Consider the following 15,994-nt stretch of genomic DNA (forward strand, 5'->3'; position numbering starts at 1 on the left):
AGCCTCTACCCTATTATTTCCCTTGAACTGATGAGCAGATATCTCTCCCTTTTATTGTAATGTCTCTGCTCCCTTTGATAATACAGCTAAAAACAAAGACCTTGTTAAGTCCAAATAAGAGTTTATGGAAGTTATGTACATAAAAGGAATATTGTTCTATGCTCTGAGAAATCCAAATAAAATCAAAGTAGATATTCTTTTTCTCCACTCCGTGATTACAGAGTTGTAATAACTCAATCCATGATTACAGAGTCGTAATACAGCTGAAGGCCCCATGTTAGACGGATCTCCTCACTGTCTTTCTGAGGCAGCAGCATCATAAAACAAATTTTGCCCAACACTTCTCATTGACTTTTCTCAAGGCACATAGATGATCCATCAAAGATGTACTTGTTAGAGCCACAGTGCAACAATGACCTGAAATTTATGCTTAAATTTATGTATACCGTCAATCTTACTACTTTCAATATTTACACGTGTTCTGGGACATATTAATTCAATATTTTAAAGGGCAATGAAACATTGAGAGTTGACTATAAACACTATTTTCTTTACGTTCAGAAATTTAAATGCATTATGAGAATGTCTTGAAAATACTCCGTAAAGCTTTCCCCAGAGCTACAAATTTAAAAACAGATAACTTCAGAAACAATTATTTTGGGGAAAACGCGCCGTTATTGAAACTGTGGGGGAGGAATATTGGTATGCTACAGTACAGTGTTTGTGGTTACCTGTAACATAACTATGCAAAGAAGTCTTTTCTAGTATTTTATACACTTTTCTTTGAATGTATTTAGTTACAACCGTTGTTTGATTTCCTTGATTAATGACCTAAAAGTCTAACTGGAAAGTATCAAGTAAAATTTACAGAAAATCTTCTTCCTTCTATTTTTCTTACCCAGCTACCCTCTTGATCATAGAGATACCATCACTTTTGACTTACTGACATAGGAATTCTATATTTCCAGCAAAGGATATAAACAGAAAAGCAGCACCGAGCAGTACACCATCTGTCTTGCTTCAAGTGAGTACTACAGCACATAAATCAGTTAGATACAGATTATACTCTCTTGTCCTTAGATTCTAATAAACGTATTCACAACACAAACCAGTTATCTACACCGGCTAGGAGTGAGGGATACAATCATTACCAAAATGTGTTAACCTTGAATCTACTGTTTTTTATGAAGATGCCCGCGTAGACCAAGTGGAATTATTTCATTTTATATACTTTAAAATGGAACATGGAGTCATTTATGACTGACTAGAGTCATGGACTTGCTCTTTTTACACAAAAAATGATCCTCCATGATCTTCATTGCAGAACATAGGTCTCTTACTGCAGTACTTGGGTATCATTCAATGTGGATTATTTGCATTAACATGAAAGTGTCTGCCAAGATCTAAGAGTGAGCATAACAGGGGAAAATCAGACCTTAAACCTAATGACAAATCAATGTCCAAAGGAGGAAGCACAAATATTTATTTATCATAACATCTGATTCTTCCATCAGCCACATCATCTACTAGTCTTACTGTCTACAGTAAACCTGTCAGAGAAATGGAGTAAACTTTTCAAAATTTTGGTAAGAAAAACTTCTGTTAAACTAAAGACATTCTGAGTTGTTGCTTAGCATTTAAGAAGTTTGTCTTTAGCTCTTCTAGAGAAGATCATAATACTGCTTTTAATGTATGAGTTAAGCTACATTTTTTCAGGAAAAAAGGGAGAAAAGTAAAGTAGAAAAAGAAGTTTCAAATCCAAGGATGGTTTTATTCTTTTGTTCATTTTCTTTCTCTCTTAGAACCTATCCTAAACCTTTTTGTATTCAAGAAAGATATACTCAACTTTATTTATTTCTTTAAAATAACAGTTTCTCCACCTGCATATTATCAACAGATCTGAGCTATGGTTTGTCAGCGTGACAGCAATGAGTGGTATTACAACAATAAAAACTTGGGGGAAAATCTGTGTGACTCTAGTCGGGGATTCTTTTCTATATTTACAAAGAAATGAAAAAAATACAAAAAAGAAATTCCATTGCTACAAGGCCACTATCAGACATGACCTCGTATTCTTTTTAATTGTTTAAAGATATAAGAATTAAATGAATCATTGAAATAAAAAGTTTAGAAAATGGACCAGACAACAAGCTGCGATCTCTACCTCTTAAATTCTATCCCAGTTGTCAGTATAGGATATTGATATTGTACATTTGCGTTATTGCAATATGCATTTTAACCATTTAAAGTAAAAAAGAAAAAAAAAAAGGTGATCTATAGTTCAGATAAAATCTCAAACTATACAGCTAAATTTGATTTTCTTTAAAATCATGAAAGTGATTATTATTTCCTCTTCTATATTATACATTCTGTGAAAACCTTAAATGTCAAAAAGAGATCCCAAAGAAAACCCAGACGTATCTTACCGATGATAAAAAGAATTTCCACTGCAATGTCACTGACAGTTGTGCTTCGAGTTGTAGACAGCTCGTCATGGCCAATAAAGCAAACATTGTAAGGTACAGTCACAGCAACATAAAACGTTGCCAGTAAAATAAGCCAGTCCCAGCCAGCTTTAAAAGTGCTAAAATGCAACAATATGAATTTGGATTTTTTTGCATCTGAAACTTTGTATTCTGGAAATGCTGGTTTATCTACAAAAACATTCTGAAAAAGAAAGAAAAAAATTAAATGAGACAAAACAATAATTTGATTATACAGGCACATTTCTTCTAATGCAGGTATTTGTTTTTTTCAAAAAGCTTAAAGAAATATGACATATTCATATGCAGGCAAGAACTAATGTTAATTTTTTTTTAATGTAGTCCTCACACTTATTTAGACAGATAGTTCTGTTGATGGAATAACTTTTGTGAATGTTGGGGCAGGAAGAGAATTAATAACGAACACATTAAATAGAACCAGGAGGGGACTGAATCTGGCAAACTATTTCTTCCTCTGTTGGGTGAATGCTGACAGAAGAGCAATGTTTTCCTGCTGGACAGATAAGCTAAAGCTTTTTATATGTAAGGGCATAGTACTGCAAATAGGAATAAACCTATAGAATTGGAATAGATAGTGCTGAAGACAAAATATCCTTCTTATACATATTTTAGAGCTGTGAGGAGGTTATTTCAGACTAACTCTAGTCTGGTCCTGTGGACTGAACAGTTGTTAGTACTTGGAGCACTTCTCCTGGTTTGGTTTCATCTGAGGGAATCCCGAGACTGCTATGAAACAAATCACAAATGGTAGGAATAACTTTTTGATTCTCTTTAAAATTGCACTGCTGATCTAAACCAAAATACTAATGTAGACTCATGATAATATGACTCCAGAACTGACTACCTTCACCATTAGACTATACCTAACTTTGTCATGTGTCTCATGTCTTTGTCACCTAGCCAGGAAAGGTCTTTGTAACAACTTTAGTCTTAAGAAGCAGTTTTATAAATTCTTAGTTTTCATCTTTCAGATGAAAAGCAGCGCGTGTTACATGAAGTGTCTTTACTAAAAAAATTTTTGCTCACTGTCATTGTGAGCTCCTGGTTAATGCTGTTCCAGTAATGAAGAGCCTCACAAAACAATATTGTGTATTCCACGAGCTAAGATTACTTCTGATATTGAAGTTATTCACTATGAATACAAAAAGACAACAACTGCATGACTGCAGACTTAATTGCATTTGCCTTGCCTTTCACAGCCTTTCTCTTTGTGTGTTTCTTTTGAAATACTGCTGTTCTTGCCTTCTCCATTCTTGGTTCTCATTCATGAATTTTAGGGGCTGAACTCTCGTTGTTAGCATCAGCCCATTTTTAATCCCAGAGAAGAAAACGTTCCTCTTATGACTTCCAGTTCATAGCTCTGAGAATCTAGGCACTAAAGGTAGTAAATTAGTCTGACAAGACATTTTTAAACAGTATAATATCATTTGCAATAGGATTTTAACAGTACAGGAAAGTCACCAAAAGCTATTTAAAAGTCATGTTCCTAAAAAATATTACTATACTATGAAAATATCACTGGAAGCCCTGGTCATATTTTGCAGATTTTTTTAAAATTTTCGTACTTTTTCGACATTTAACATTTTTTAACACTTAGCTTTTTAACCTTTTTTTTAACATTTAACATTTTTTAACATTTAACATTTACATTCAATGGAAGTGGCTCTATGGTCTTTGAGGCATATACCGGCTGTGTATTTTCATGTCCTTAATCTATACCAAGCTTTTTTTGCTTTTAATTTGTAACGTAATAAAGTCTAGAGGGATGTAACTGCACTGCTGCTTAATGTTGGAAACCAATAGAAGGAACATGCCCAGTGGCAGACCATCTTTTCGGGTCTATATCCTTTGGCTACTTTTTCCATTGTCTGTCTTTCATCCTCCCTCTAACTGTATTAAAAAAAAAAAAAAGAGACCATTTTCTTCTTGTGGCCTTGTCAAAGATTTCAGCTTTTTTATGCTAATGATATACAAACATGAAACTAAACACTGTTCTGAGATTTTAAGAAAACTCTTTCTTTTTGCTACCCCTGCTTCTAATAACTTAGGTTCTCACTGTTGGAAGAGGTTCTCAGATATTATTCTAGCAAATTTTTGTATGTACATACTGATTTCATATGCATCTCTAGTTTTCCTCTTCATTAACTTTTCTCCTGAAACATAGTTCCATAGAGCAGGAGAGTTATTCTTTCTCCTGAGCATATTTCTTTAGAAGTCTTTCTGCTGCTATATTTTTTGTTTTGTCTATTGTTTGATTTGGTTTTTGAGATATTCACAGGGAGTTTTATGAACTTACTTATTCGTTATGGTTACTAGGGAAACACAAAAATAATTTAAAGAAAGAACATCACTACTTCAATTAGGAACATTCACATGAAAAGTTGCCTAAATGAAGTGTGTGACCTTCTGGAGCTTACATAGCATAGAGGTTTTCAGCTAGAGTAATACCTTGAGTTTCTTCAATTTTTTTTTTTGCAAATAGTAATTGTTGAAATGAAATAATTGGGATGGATTGGAACCTAAAATTAAGTTCTGAGAAATTTTATAATGAGGTTTTCCTTGGGTTAAATAAATGTTTGTTTACAGTATGGCTAAATACACTGTCTTGGTATATGAAGTGTAAAAAATAGCATAGTAGGACTGCATTTAAGTATGCTTTACTCCTCTTGTTACCATAAAATTCTGATTAGGACGTTTCTCAGGTACCCATTGACATTTTACAGCACTGATTTTAAAAAACAAAATGACAGTACAAAGAGTACATTTTTGAAAAAGAGAATAATTACACCTACATTATTAATTTTTAATTTGTTCTTCTCTCTTCTTTGTAGATGTCCAGAGATATGATAAAGGACAGCTCTACTCCGTCTTCTTGCTGACTCAAAATGTGACCCCGTTCTTCCTCTTCCTTTCCATTTTTCTGCAGAACAGAAAAAGTGAGAGTCCATTAAACATCAGGAAATGCCACTTTAACCTTTGGGAGCTGAACTACTGACATTTTAGACTTTGGTAGAAATAGGGCTAGATGTAATTATAGACACCTTTTCTTAGTTTTGCTTAATCTTTTGCAGTTAAGAAAACAAAATCTTTCTCCTGAAGGGCAAATAAAAATCACTGTAAAGTTTTACTTGTCAAATACCTTCACGCAACTCAGTAGCAATTAATGACAACATATGATTTCATAGATAAGAAAAATGTACTCTTATTGTTTCAGAAAATGAAATAGTTATTACTGACCAGAGGCAAGCATGGCTTAAAATTGTCCTTAAGGTGTTCCTACTCCCTCTTTTATTTCAGGGAAAGAAAAAAAAATCTCTTGTGGTGTACTTTTTAAAAACAAAGAACCTGACTTGTATTAGGCCCCATTATGTCAGAATACGCTAATTTGCAAGCTTGCTCATTAGTAATATTCAATTCTTGTATTCATGCATTTAGATTTCTTTTCCTACCACATGGGCACTGGCATAATCACTTGACACATTCCTTGGTGACATGAAATCCATTGAGATTAAAGACTGAACACTGTTTTGGAAAGTTTTGTGGTTTTTCCTTCCATTCAGATGTCTGTAATTGTCAATCATGGGATCAAATTTTCTTCTTGCTTATACAGCAGTAAATTCAAAGTAACTCCTGTGACTCTGACGGAATTACAGTGAATTGTTGCCAGGGTAAATGAAAGCAGACATTTTGTGATGTGTCAGGATTAAGAAAAAAAGGAATTATGGGAATAAAGGAAGAAGCTGTCTGTCAAGGTTTAATTAAAGTCAATTCAATGCATACAAATTCAGGGGAAAGAAACACCAAACCAAATTAACAGAGCCAGAAATTAACAACAAACAAAACAGCTACATCTTGAAACCTGCCTAGAAAAGCAAGAAGGATTTGAGTTATAGAAGACTGATGTATTTTTTGGCTCTACAACACAAAACCATACACAACAAAAAGTGTAGGAAGCTAAACTTTCCAAACTTCTCAGTCAAGAAGATAGCAGACTAGCTGTGGCGTGAGACAGACCACGAAATGCATCTCTCTCCAAATACCGAAATAAGCTAAACTGCTCTAGCCAGAAAGGTTGTACATTATTGATAAAAAATGTGCCAGTCTTAGTATTTTTTCTCATTTTTCCCAGCATTAATTTGTATCCCTTCAATAGAACTATCCTTTCACTTTTTCCTTAGGCTATGCGCTACCACAACAGAATATACATTAATTAAAACCACTACCTAGATTTCCCTCTGGTGTGACTAAATGCCCAACAGGCTCTTGTATGGAATAATCTCCCAGTATGATCATGGATCATTACCACAGAAAGTTTTCTGTACAAGTGTGCATGGATGCAAAAGAGAAAATGAATATCTAGCATTTCATTCGTATTACACAGGAAAATCCAAGAGATTTATCTTTTTTTTACCTAAGCAATCTTGAATCTAGAGAACAAATAAAAGCAACCAGCACCTCTCAAATTTAACTCAGAACACAATATACTGACAATACGTGAATGAGGTAGAGAAGGGCGAGGTAAAGTAGACTGAGAGTCCTGGAAACACATGCACACCTGAGTAACATTGTTCACAGAAGATAGTTCTATCAAAAACTAATGGGACAGAGTTATCCTAAAGGCTGTGAGGCTGCAGAATTGGACCTCTAAGCAGTATTTCTGCAATTTTTTTCACTCCTTTGAGTACAGCAGCCATTGAAAAGATAGAGTTCACCACTAGGGACATGGCCTTAACTGTTCACTGCTTTTTTACATATTCACAACCACATTAGCTCCACGCTCAAGGTTATATTCCAGCCCCAACTACTTGATTGCCACTGCTGTCCTATTTGCTTGCCAGGTGGGGCTGTTAGGCTTAGGCTAAGATTGATTCAGACACATTGACTGTCCTCTTCAAATAGTATAAATATGACCATCTCAAGGAATGACATGCAGCAAACCTGGCTGTGCACGTGGGCAAAAATAGGAAAGATATTATAGACATAGCTATGTTTAAACATTTTGCAAGGAAGAGTTCTGAAGAAAAGCAGTGAGCTACAATCAGATGGCTCTGGATTTACATGTACAGTCAAGCCTATGGTGCCTGCTATCTGGAAAAAAAATATTTTTTAGGTTTATTTAATAGTGTAGTGTATACTTATATAAATAAGTTCACATAAAATATTGAGATGACTTCTTCTTAGCTCTTTTGAAGTCCAGGTGCAAGTATGAGGAATAAATAGACAAAATTCTTATCCTACTAACATTTTACTCAGAGGACGAATAAGTTGGCAAAGTATCTAAGGACATTTTTATTTATTTGTTTACAAAGATAAAGTCAATCCTGAAATGAAACAGCAGGTAATGCCAGCTCCCACCTAAGAAAATTTATCATAGAAATAATGTAATTCTGAATGTATGAACTAGATTTCCTTTTGAACAACAGCAAAAAAGGCAGAACAGGACAAATGGACTTTCTTCCATTGCTAAGAAGTATCCAGATATGGACAGACTTGAAGAGATCCATGATGCTGCTCCATGTACATGCTGGAGCACTGTGAAAAGGCATAGTAACAGGGCTAACACTGTGACTTCAAATGGTTGGACCCTTCCCTCCTCAAAACAGAAGGAGTGGCATATTCACATATCTACATGATTTCTCCTACTGCTGCGTTCTGAAATCAGGCAGGGAAATAAACCTCCCCCATTACCTTTCCTGTGTATTTCTCTACGGTGTCATAACCCAGTCACTCGGCCCAATCGCACAGTGAGATATTGTTACTTGTGATATAAGTACTGAACTGTTCCTTTTTGATAGTGGGTTCAATTAACCATTTGTTAAAGAATCTCTCCATCACTTATTAATCTTACAACTCTATCTATAAAACGCCTCCTGTAAGAAGTACAATCAAGATTTTTTTGTCCTTTTAATGCAAGTCTCGAGAAACCCTCATCACTTGCATCATAAGGTAAGGAAAACCAGAGTAGAAAGTGTGATCTTTGCATAGACGCCCACAAATAGCCCACATGCCATAAAATAAATACAATGATGTCTACAGGAAACACAATGATCCTTAATCATATCCAGTATCATTAATGAAAGTTCATTTCATAGGCAGTCCTCAAAAAAAAAAAAAAAGGAAATTCCGAAGGAGAAAATTTGGGTAAAGCAACACAAAAGGATTCTGAATGAACACAACAAAACCTTCAAAAACCCGATTGCACGGAAGGCTGGTATGAATTTTTCTAAGCTTTTTAAAACCTTTAGCTAACTTTTAGATATTATTCTCTAGGGGACAGCACGCCAGCAGTTGTCAATAAAGAGAAAACTGATAAAAGGCTGCTTTGGTATTAATGACAGAATAAAAGCACTACCATGGGCAATAGGTTGCAGGAGGTCTGTTCGTTGCATGACACTTTTTTTCTGTCAACAACAACCAAATATTCACAGAACTATTAGCTGGATGGTGGATCCAGGCTAACCTCTAGCTGCATTTTTATTCTGTTAACTGATTAACTGATTCAATAAGAAGATGTACTTAATGCACATAGCAGCTGAAAAACTGTAAATATTATTAGAGAATATTTCTTAAAGGGACCAATTTTACACAGAATCAATTGTAAGATTTTCATCATTTTAGTATTGTGCCTTCAGAGAAAATTCAGTTTCGAACAGGCAGCGAAAAGAAGCAATAGTATACATTACTACTACTGTTTCATGGATCAGAAAGACCTTTAAACAGTGGTATGCTTATGAGATAAGAAATTCTTAATCACATTTTGGGCTGCTGAATCTTCCATCATTAAGAAAAAAGAGTGGAGGGAAAAGACACACAAAGATCAGAAGAAGGGATATTTTTCCACCTCCATTTTGGTGGTTGATGGGTGTACACTCCTAAATAAATAAATAGTCTTTTTTAGATACCAGTATTTGGGTTTATCTCACAAAATTCAGAATTGGAAAAAAAAAATCCAAGTAGAAACACCTTTCTTCAACTATAGACTGAGATTCAGCAGAACTCCTCTGAAGGTGAACTGACTTTAAGCTGTTTCCTATTTTTTAATACTACTGCCTTCTCCCAGATTTTACCTAAAAAGTTACAGAATCTCTTATAATGAAGTAAAATATTCCAACTCAAAAATAACTATTTCATAATTACATAAAAATAGTTTATTTACCAGCTTATTACTACACAATTAGAGAGTTGTCTCACAAATAGGAAAATTGTCATTTTTATTATGCCACCAAATTTGAAACATTTCCATTGATTTAACTGAAGTGAGTTGTCATATGTAGTTCTTACAGAACAAAATGTAGTATTGAATTTACAGCTGGGTCATCACTTACTCTTTCTTTGTTATTTGATGTGACTTATTTCATGGAACAAGTTGTATTTCCAACAGTGAATGCTAGCTCATGGCAAAGTGATATGCTCATTTATCATTATGAATAAAAACATAATAATACAAAGAATACTTGAAATATTTTTTAAATCACATAGAGCTTAAGTATTTCTAATTATTTAAGTCACTGAGAAACTTTTAATTGACTTCAGTAAGTCAATGTCTGTCTTTCTGTGCAATGATATAGTATTTAAGGACATAATCTCACTGAACCTAAAAGTTTTTCTTTCCTTTAATTCCATTAGTTCAATCACATAATTTATTTAATGATATTTTTTCCTCCAGAATATTTGAGGAAGGTTATTTGTAATGTGAGTTGATCATATTTTCACAATCATTGATCTTTGTACAAATAAATTAAAAAAAAATTTGCACAGAATTTGACAGCGAAGTATGACTTTGCTCACTTAAGTGAAAATAAGAATGTACACACCTGAAAAATTTCTAGCTTGTAAAGAAAGCAAGTCTTTTGAAAATGAAGACTTGTTTTCGTAATATATTTATCTACAGTTCAGAACCAGATCACTCAACTATAAAAATTTTGTGGTCAGTGCAACTTGTCCAGAGTTAAAACAGAGGGAAAAAATAGCTTTTGAAAAAAATTTAGTTTAAAGAGCTAAGACATATATAAATTTAAAGACCTATAATGTTTGTGTATCTGTTTCATGTGGTCATTGAAACACCCAGAAAGCATCTTTGATTATCTCTCAAGGAATGAGATTTTCAGACTATGAAAGTGACTGGTCATAAACCAAACCTATTTTACAACCTCAGTTATACAAAGTAGAACGGATGGTTGGCAGTTGTAAAACCATCTTTGCTACAGCTAAGTAAAACTGTAATAGGTCTTATTTGCTGAGTCTTTATAGGACCTCAGAGTTGCTCTGAGGAGTTACAGCATGAACTACACTCAGTATAACTGCAATTACACGTGAATTCTGCAAATTGTCCGAGTCCCCTTATTTCTCTTTCCAAACATAAAGTATATATGCAATATACATTCCAGTCCTCATGGTCTATTAATTAATAAAATGTAAGACACCAGGCTGTGTTTAGGCCTGTGAAAGTCTTCAAAGACTTTTCTTCCTTTTCAGATTTTTTCCATAGAAATAAGACATCTAAGTACAAAGTTTTGCAAACGCTCTACCTCCTCAAAAAACCTTCCCTCTGCCCCTCAAAAAAACGCATACCACACACACAGCTCTGAAGAGCATTTCTAATTGGCAATGCACATGCTAAACATATTCCATGTTTCTTCCATGCATTTTGTTGTCAGCCCCACATGGTTGAGCTAGCAAACTCTAAAAGGAAAATCTGAAGATATTTTCCACTAAGTCTGCCATCTACCTAGTCTAACAAACAGAAAAGCACCAAAAAGAAAAACAAAACAAAACAACCCAAACAAACAACTTCCCCTCCCATAATTTGATACTTGGTTTCTAAGGAAAATCTAGAGGTGATTGCATGAGTTTATCTAGGAACTGGTGAGTCGATGAACTATTTGGTTGCTAATGTGTACATTCTCTCACCCTTCCAGGATGTTCCAGAATACAGGCTGCTACTCTGCATTTGCTCAAGAATCAGAGTTTGCTTTTCTTTTTCTCATTTTCACTCCACATATACCACAAAAAACACTTTCGCCTCACCTCCAGAATGTACCCTTTGCCTCTCTGAGAGCTGCTGGAATGGAACTGCTACTTGCATTTAACACTTGGTAAAAACCTAAAGCAATGGCCATAAAGATTGATACGTCTCTAAAGGTACAAGGCTCAAATACAACTTATTTTCTTGCATAACAAGGTGGAAAGGGGAGAGGGAGAGCATCTATGTGCTCACGTGTATCTGCAGGAACAGGGAGTAGAAAGGCAGCTCTATTTTTGCCGCCTAAGTGTTTACACTCTCATGCACTGACCAGGAGGAAAGCAGTTTCTCTTTACTGAGGGCAGAAGAGATGTAGACGCTTCCTACAGGAGCCAGGAGTAAAGTCATCCTGGAGAAGATGTAACAGTTATTGCAGAATAAAGGCTTCCCCAATATGTTCTTCCTTTGGGCAGTGGGAAAGTTGGGGTTAAAACTGTGCTTTTATCCAAGCTCCTCCATTGACTGAACTGCATGGTGCCCCATGCATCCTGAAATAATTTTATCTGCTTTGAACACTGTACATCTAGGTGACTGTACATCTCCCTCTCAATATCCTGCCTCCTGACAGGCGCAAGGAGCTTTAAAACAAAAAGTTGTGCCCTGAATATCACTGCTGTAGCTTGAGCAATCACAAAGTAGCTGAGACAGTAATTAAGCAGAATAAATCAAAGTGCACATTACAGAATTTCTTAGAATAAGAGCCCGTCCCTGCCCCCAACAGACATTTTTTACATAAAAATCTGGAATCCAAAATGGTTAGCACATGGTATTTAAATTCTGGCATACTGAAAAGAACAACCCCTCCCTCCAACAAATGATGTGTAAACAAAGTAAATCTGTTTTCTTAGAAATGCATATAGACTTATGGATTAATAAGAAGACAGAAAAAAATCTAGCCAGTTAAACCATAACACTGCAACTTAGTTTAATCCATGGTGGGAAGGAGTGTACTCCATCTTTTAATCCCCATTTTACTAGGGTAAAAGTGTCTTTGCCAACAGGCAGGCCAACCTGGCAAGGAGGCCTTCAAACTAGGAACAATATGGGGAGAAGATGCTGACCAACAAACAAGTGAGGAAGTGGTGAGGTGGACTGACAGCTGTCTGAACTGCTGGACTCAGAGGGTTGTGATCCGCAGCATGAAGTCCAGCTGGAAGCCACTCAATAGCATTATGACTAGGGGAATGATGTTATGGCAAATACTGTTTAACTTCTTTAATGACCTAGAAAATGTGAAAGAGTGCACTCTCGACAAGTTTGCAGATGATACAATCTGGGAGTGGGGAGTTGTTACATCAGATGTTTGTGCTGCAAGAAGGTGCAGAGGGACCTTGACAGGCTGGAGAAATGCGCCAACAGGAACCTCATTGAGTTCAACAAAGGAAGGTGCAAAGTCCTGCACCTAGGAGGAATAAACCCACGCACTAGGACAGGCTGGGGGCCAACCAGCTGGCAAGCAGATTGCCAGACAAGAACCTGAAGGTCCTGGTAGACACCAAGTTTAACATGGGCCAGCGACGTACCCTTGCAGCAAAGGCAGCCAATAGCATTGCAGTCTACATTGGGAAAAGCACTGCCAGCAGGTTGAAGGAGGTGATCCTCCCCCTCTACTACACTGGTGAGACACATCTGCAGTGCTGGGTCCAGGTCTGGGCTCCTCAGTACAAAAGAAACATGGACATAGTAGAGCAAATGCAGTAAAGGGCCACAAAGATATTTAGGTGTTTGAAGCATCTGATGTAGGAGGAGCGGCTGAGAGAGCTGGGACTGTTCAGCCTGAAGCAGAGAAGCATCAGGGGGGGAATCTTATCAATGTGTATATGTGATGGGGGGAGGTAAAGAAGATGAAGGCCAGAATCTTCTCAGTGGTGCCCAGTGAAAGGACAAGAGGCAATGGGCACAGAAATGAAATATGTGAAATTCTGTTCAAATATAAGAAAAAGCTTTTTTACTTTGTGAGCAGTCAAACTCTGGAACAGGTTGCCCAGAGAAGTTGTGGAGTCTCCATCTTTCCTGATATTCAGTGCACATCTGGACGTGGTCCTAGGTAACTTGTTCTAGCTGACCGTGCTTTGAGTAGGGGGCACTAGAGCAGACAATCTCCAGAGATGTCTTCCCATCTCAACTATCATGTGATTCTGTGGTTACTATCAGTTGCACACATTTTTATAATAGTGCTGGAATAAAGCTGATAAAATCTGTCCTAAGATAATTGTTTTCAAACAAAGAGCTAAAAATTTTCTCAAGGAAAAAAACAACAAATAGATTAACAATGATGGCTAAAAGAACCTTTTTGAATGAGTCAAATCCAACAGGGGAGTTTTAGCAGTGATTATAACAGTAGAACTCTACATCTATATAACCCAAATTATTACATATTTGCATATAGATTAGAGATCTAAAAGTAGTCACAGACTAATTTAATTTCTTACTTCCCTACCTGGAGTCTTGTAATCTTAACTAACTTCCAGCAAGTGTCCAAGTGTATTGTGGAAAGTTCATATGTGGAAATGAAAAAACACTGACCCAGCCATACCATATTGGAGTCCAGATTTGGAGTCTGATATTTTCAGTTTAATCAGTTTTCCTCCAAAAGGACAGTGGAACTCTTAACCAATTTACCAAAGTGTAGCTCATCAAAGGTTAGGATAGTAGAAGAAATCCCCCATAAAATTATTTCAGAAACAGTTTCTGAAGGAATCATTGTTTTTATTAAAAAAAAAGACCAAACAAAATAAACCAACTCTTCCTGTATATTGGAAAGGAAAGACCATCAATTTGATTAAAGAATCCAAGTTTAGGAAGAATAGCTGTTGCATTGCTTTTCACAACAGTAAATGATTATAGGTATTATTAAGCAGATGGAAAGCAGAGTGTATTTCTACAATAAACTTACCAGTAGGGGAAACATACTGTTGAAAGCAAATTATCACTATTGAAAAGCTGAGGCCTCTAAGGACATTGCAATTGTGGGGGTCAGGAGGAGGATGATAAATTAACTTAAAATACCAAACCAAACAAAAGAAGCCATATGAGAGCTGCTGACTGTCACAGCACTTCTTAAAGAATGTCAAACTTATCATGCTCATGTTTTTGCCTTTTTCTTATATGAAAGTCTCAGGACCAAGTCTGCTCTTCGTATTGGCTGATAGAGCTGACTTCACTAGAAACTTTTATACAGAAGAAGAGCAGAAAAATATTCTGTTGAATTTGTATTTAGAATGAGACATTCAAAAGAAAAGGTCAGAGACAGCATCTGACATTTGGACTGGGTAAAGGGAAATCAGGCTAAAACAGATGGGATAAAATAGATAAGAAAAGGTCTGCAGAAAATCGAAGAGAATATCCACCCCAAGGTCTGTAAAAGTAAAAACACAATCCACAAGAAAGGAGAGGCCATAAAACAAGGAGAAAAATCTCAGGAAGGTGTCATTATGAAAGTGCAAGGAGAACAAGATTTTAGAGAAGAAACAGATGGCATCAAAGGTAGGAAAGACATGAGGAAGAATAAGCCTAGAGAAGACTTTTGGAGGCACAACCAGTGAGAGTATATTACTGTAGAGTGTTGGTGGAATGCCAAAGGGACCAGGGCTGACTTAAGAGAAAACAAACATGATGGAATTTTGTTAGATAAGCTTTCTATGGAGGTTAGAAATTAAAGGGAGGTGGAATGTGACTATTTATGATCTATATAAATTATAAAAGTCTCTTCTGGACAGAACAATGAAGAAACAGACTGAAATGGAAACATTAATACAACAGCCTTGCATGGGCAGAAGAGTTTCACACTCAGCATGTTTGTATCTAAGTTCTCCTTCCCATACACAATCTAACTGCAAGAGATATGCCAGAGAGGCAACAGAAATAATCTTATAACAAAAGCTGGCTTTCAGCTCCAAGTTTATAAGTTGCCTGATTTTTGAAAGGACAAATTCAAGAATCTTCGAAAAAGTAAAATTATCTTTTTAGCAATAATAACTGTGAAAATAATATCCAGCAATGTGTACCAATCACTGCAATGCATGTTAATCACTGAATATTAAAAAATATCTCTAATACCTTTAAACAAAATGCAAACTCAATTTTCTGTTACTACAAGGTGCATCCTACGTGCCTGATAGTAGTTGTGGTCTAAGTGAAGAAGAACTAATTACTTCTAGAATTTAAACATTCTGAAATTTCAGATACTGAATCAGTTGTATAGATGGTACTGTGAATTACTTTCTGACAATGATGAGATGATGTTCACCACTGAAGGACTAGTGAATCACTCTGCATAGGAAGAATTTGATTGCTACTCAAAGCGCTAACATACTACTACATTTATTTTTATGTAGCTGGGTAGATTTATAGAAAATTAAAATGCTGGAATTGTTTGTAAATATTTTGAATAAATGGTTAAATCCTGTTTCTTATCTCACTATATTATGTAAAACAGTGTATTTAGCAAAGCCCCACACTAAGTACT

General features: G+C 35.7%; 1 protein-coding gene across 1 annotated transcript in view; it reads right to left on the bottom strand.

The window, feature by feature from the left end:
• KCNH8 (potassium voltage-gated channel subfamily H member 8) overlaps positions 1-15,994 on the bottom strand; it is a 219,754-nt gene that overhangs the window by 108,021 nt on the left and 95,739 nt on the right. The window contains exons 4-5 of the mRNA XM_068404849.1: positions 5,297-5,424; positions 2,427-2,667 (exon numbers count right to left, since the gene is read on the bottom strand). Of these exons, the coding sequence (XP_068260950.1) occupies positions 2,427-2,667; positions 5,297-5,424 (369 nt within the window). The remainder of the gene's footprint in view (positions 1-2,426; positions 2,668-5,296; positions 5,425-15,994) is intronic.

The sequence above is a fragment of the Nyctibius grandis genome, chromosome 7, assembly GCF_013368605.1.
Source record: "Nyctibius grandis isolate bNycGra1 chromosome 7, bNycGra1.pri, whole genome shotgun sequence".
NCBI classification, from domain to species: domain Eukaryota; kingdom Metazoa; phylum Chordata; class Aves; order Nyctibiiformes; family Nyctibiidae; genus Nyctibius; species Nyctibius grandis.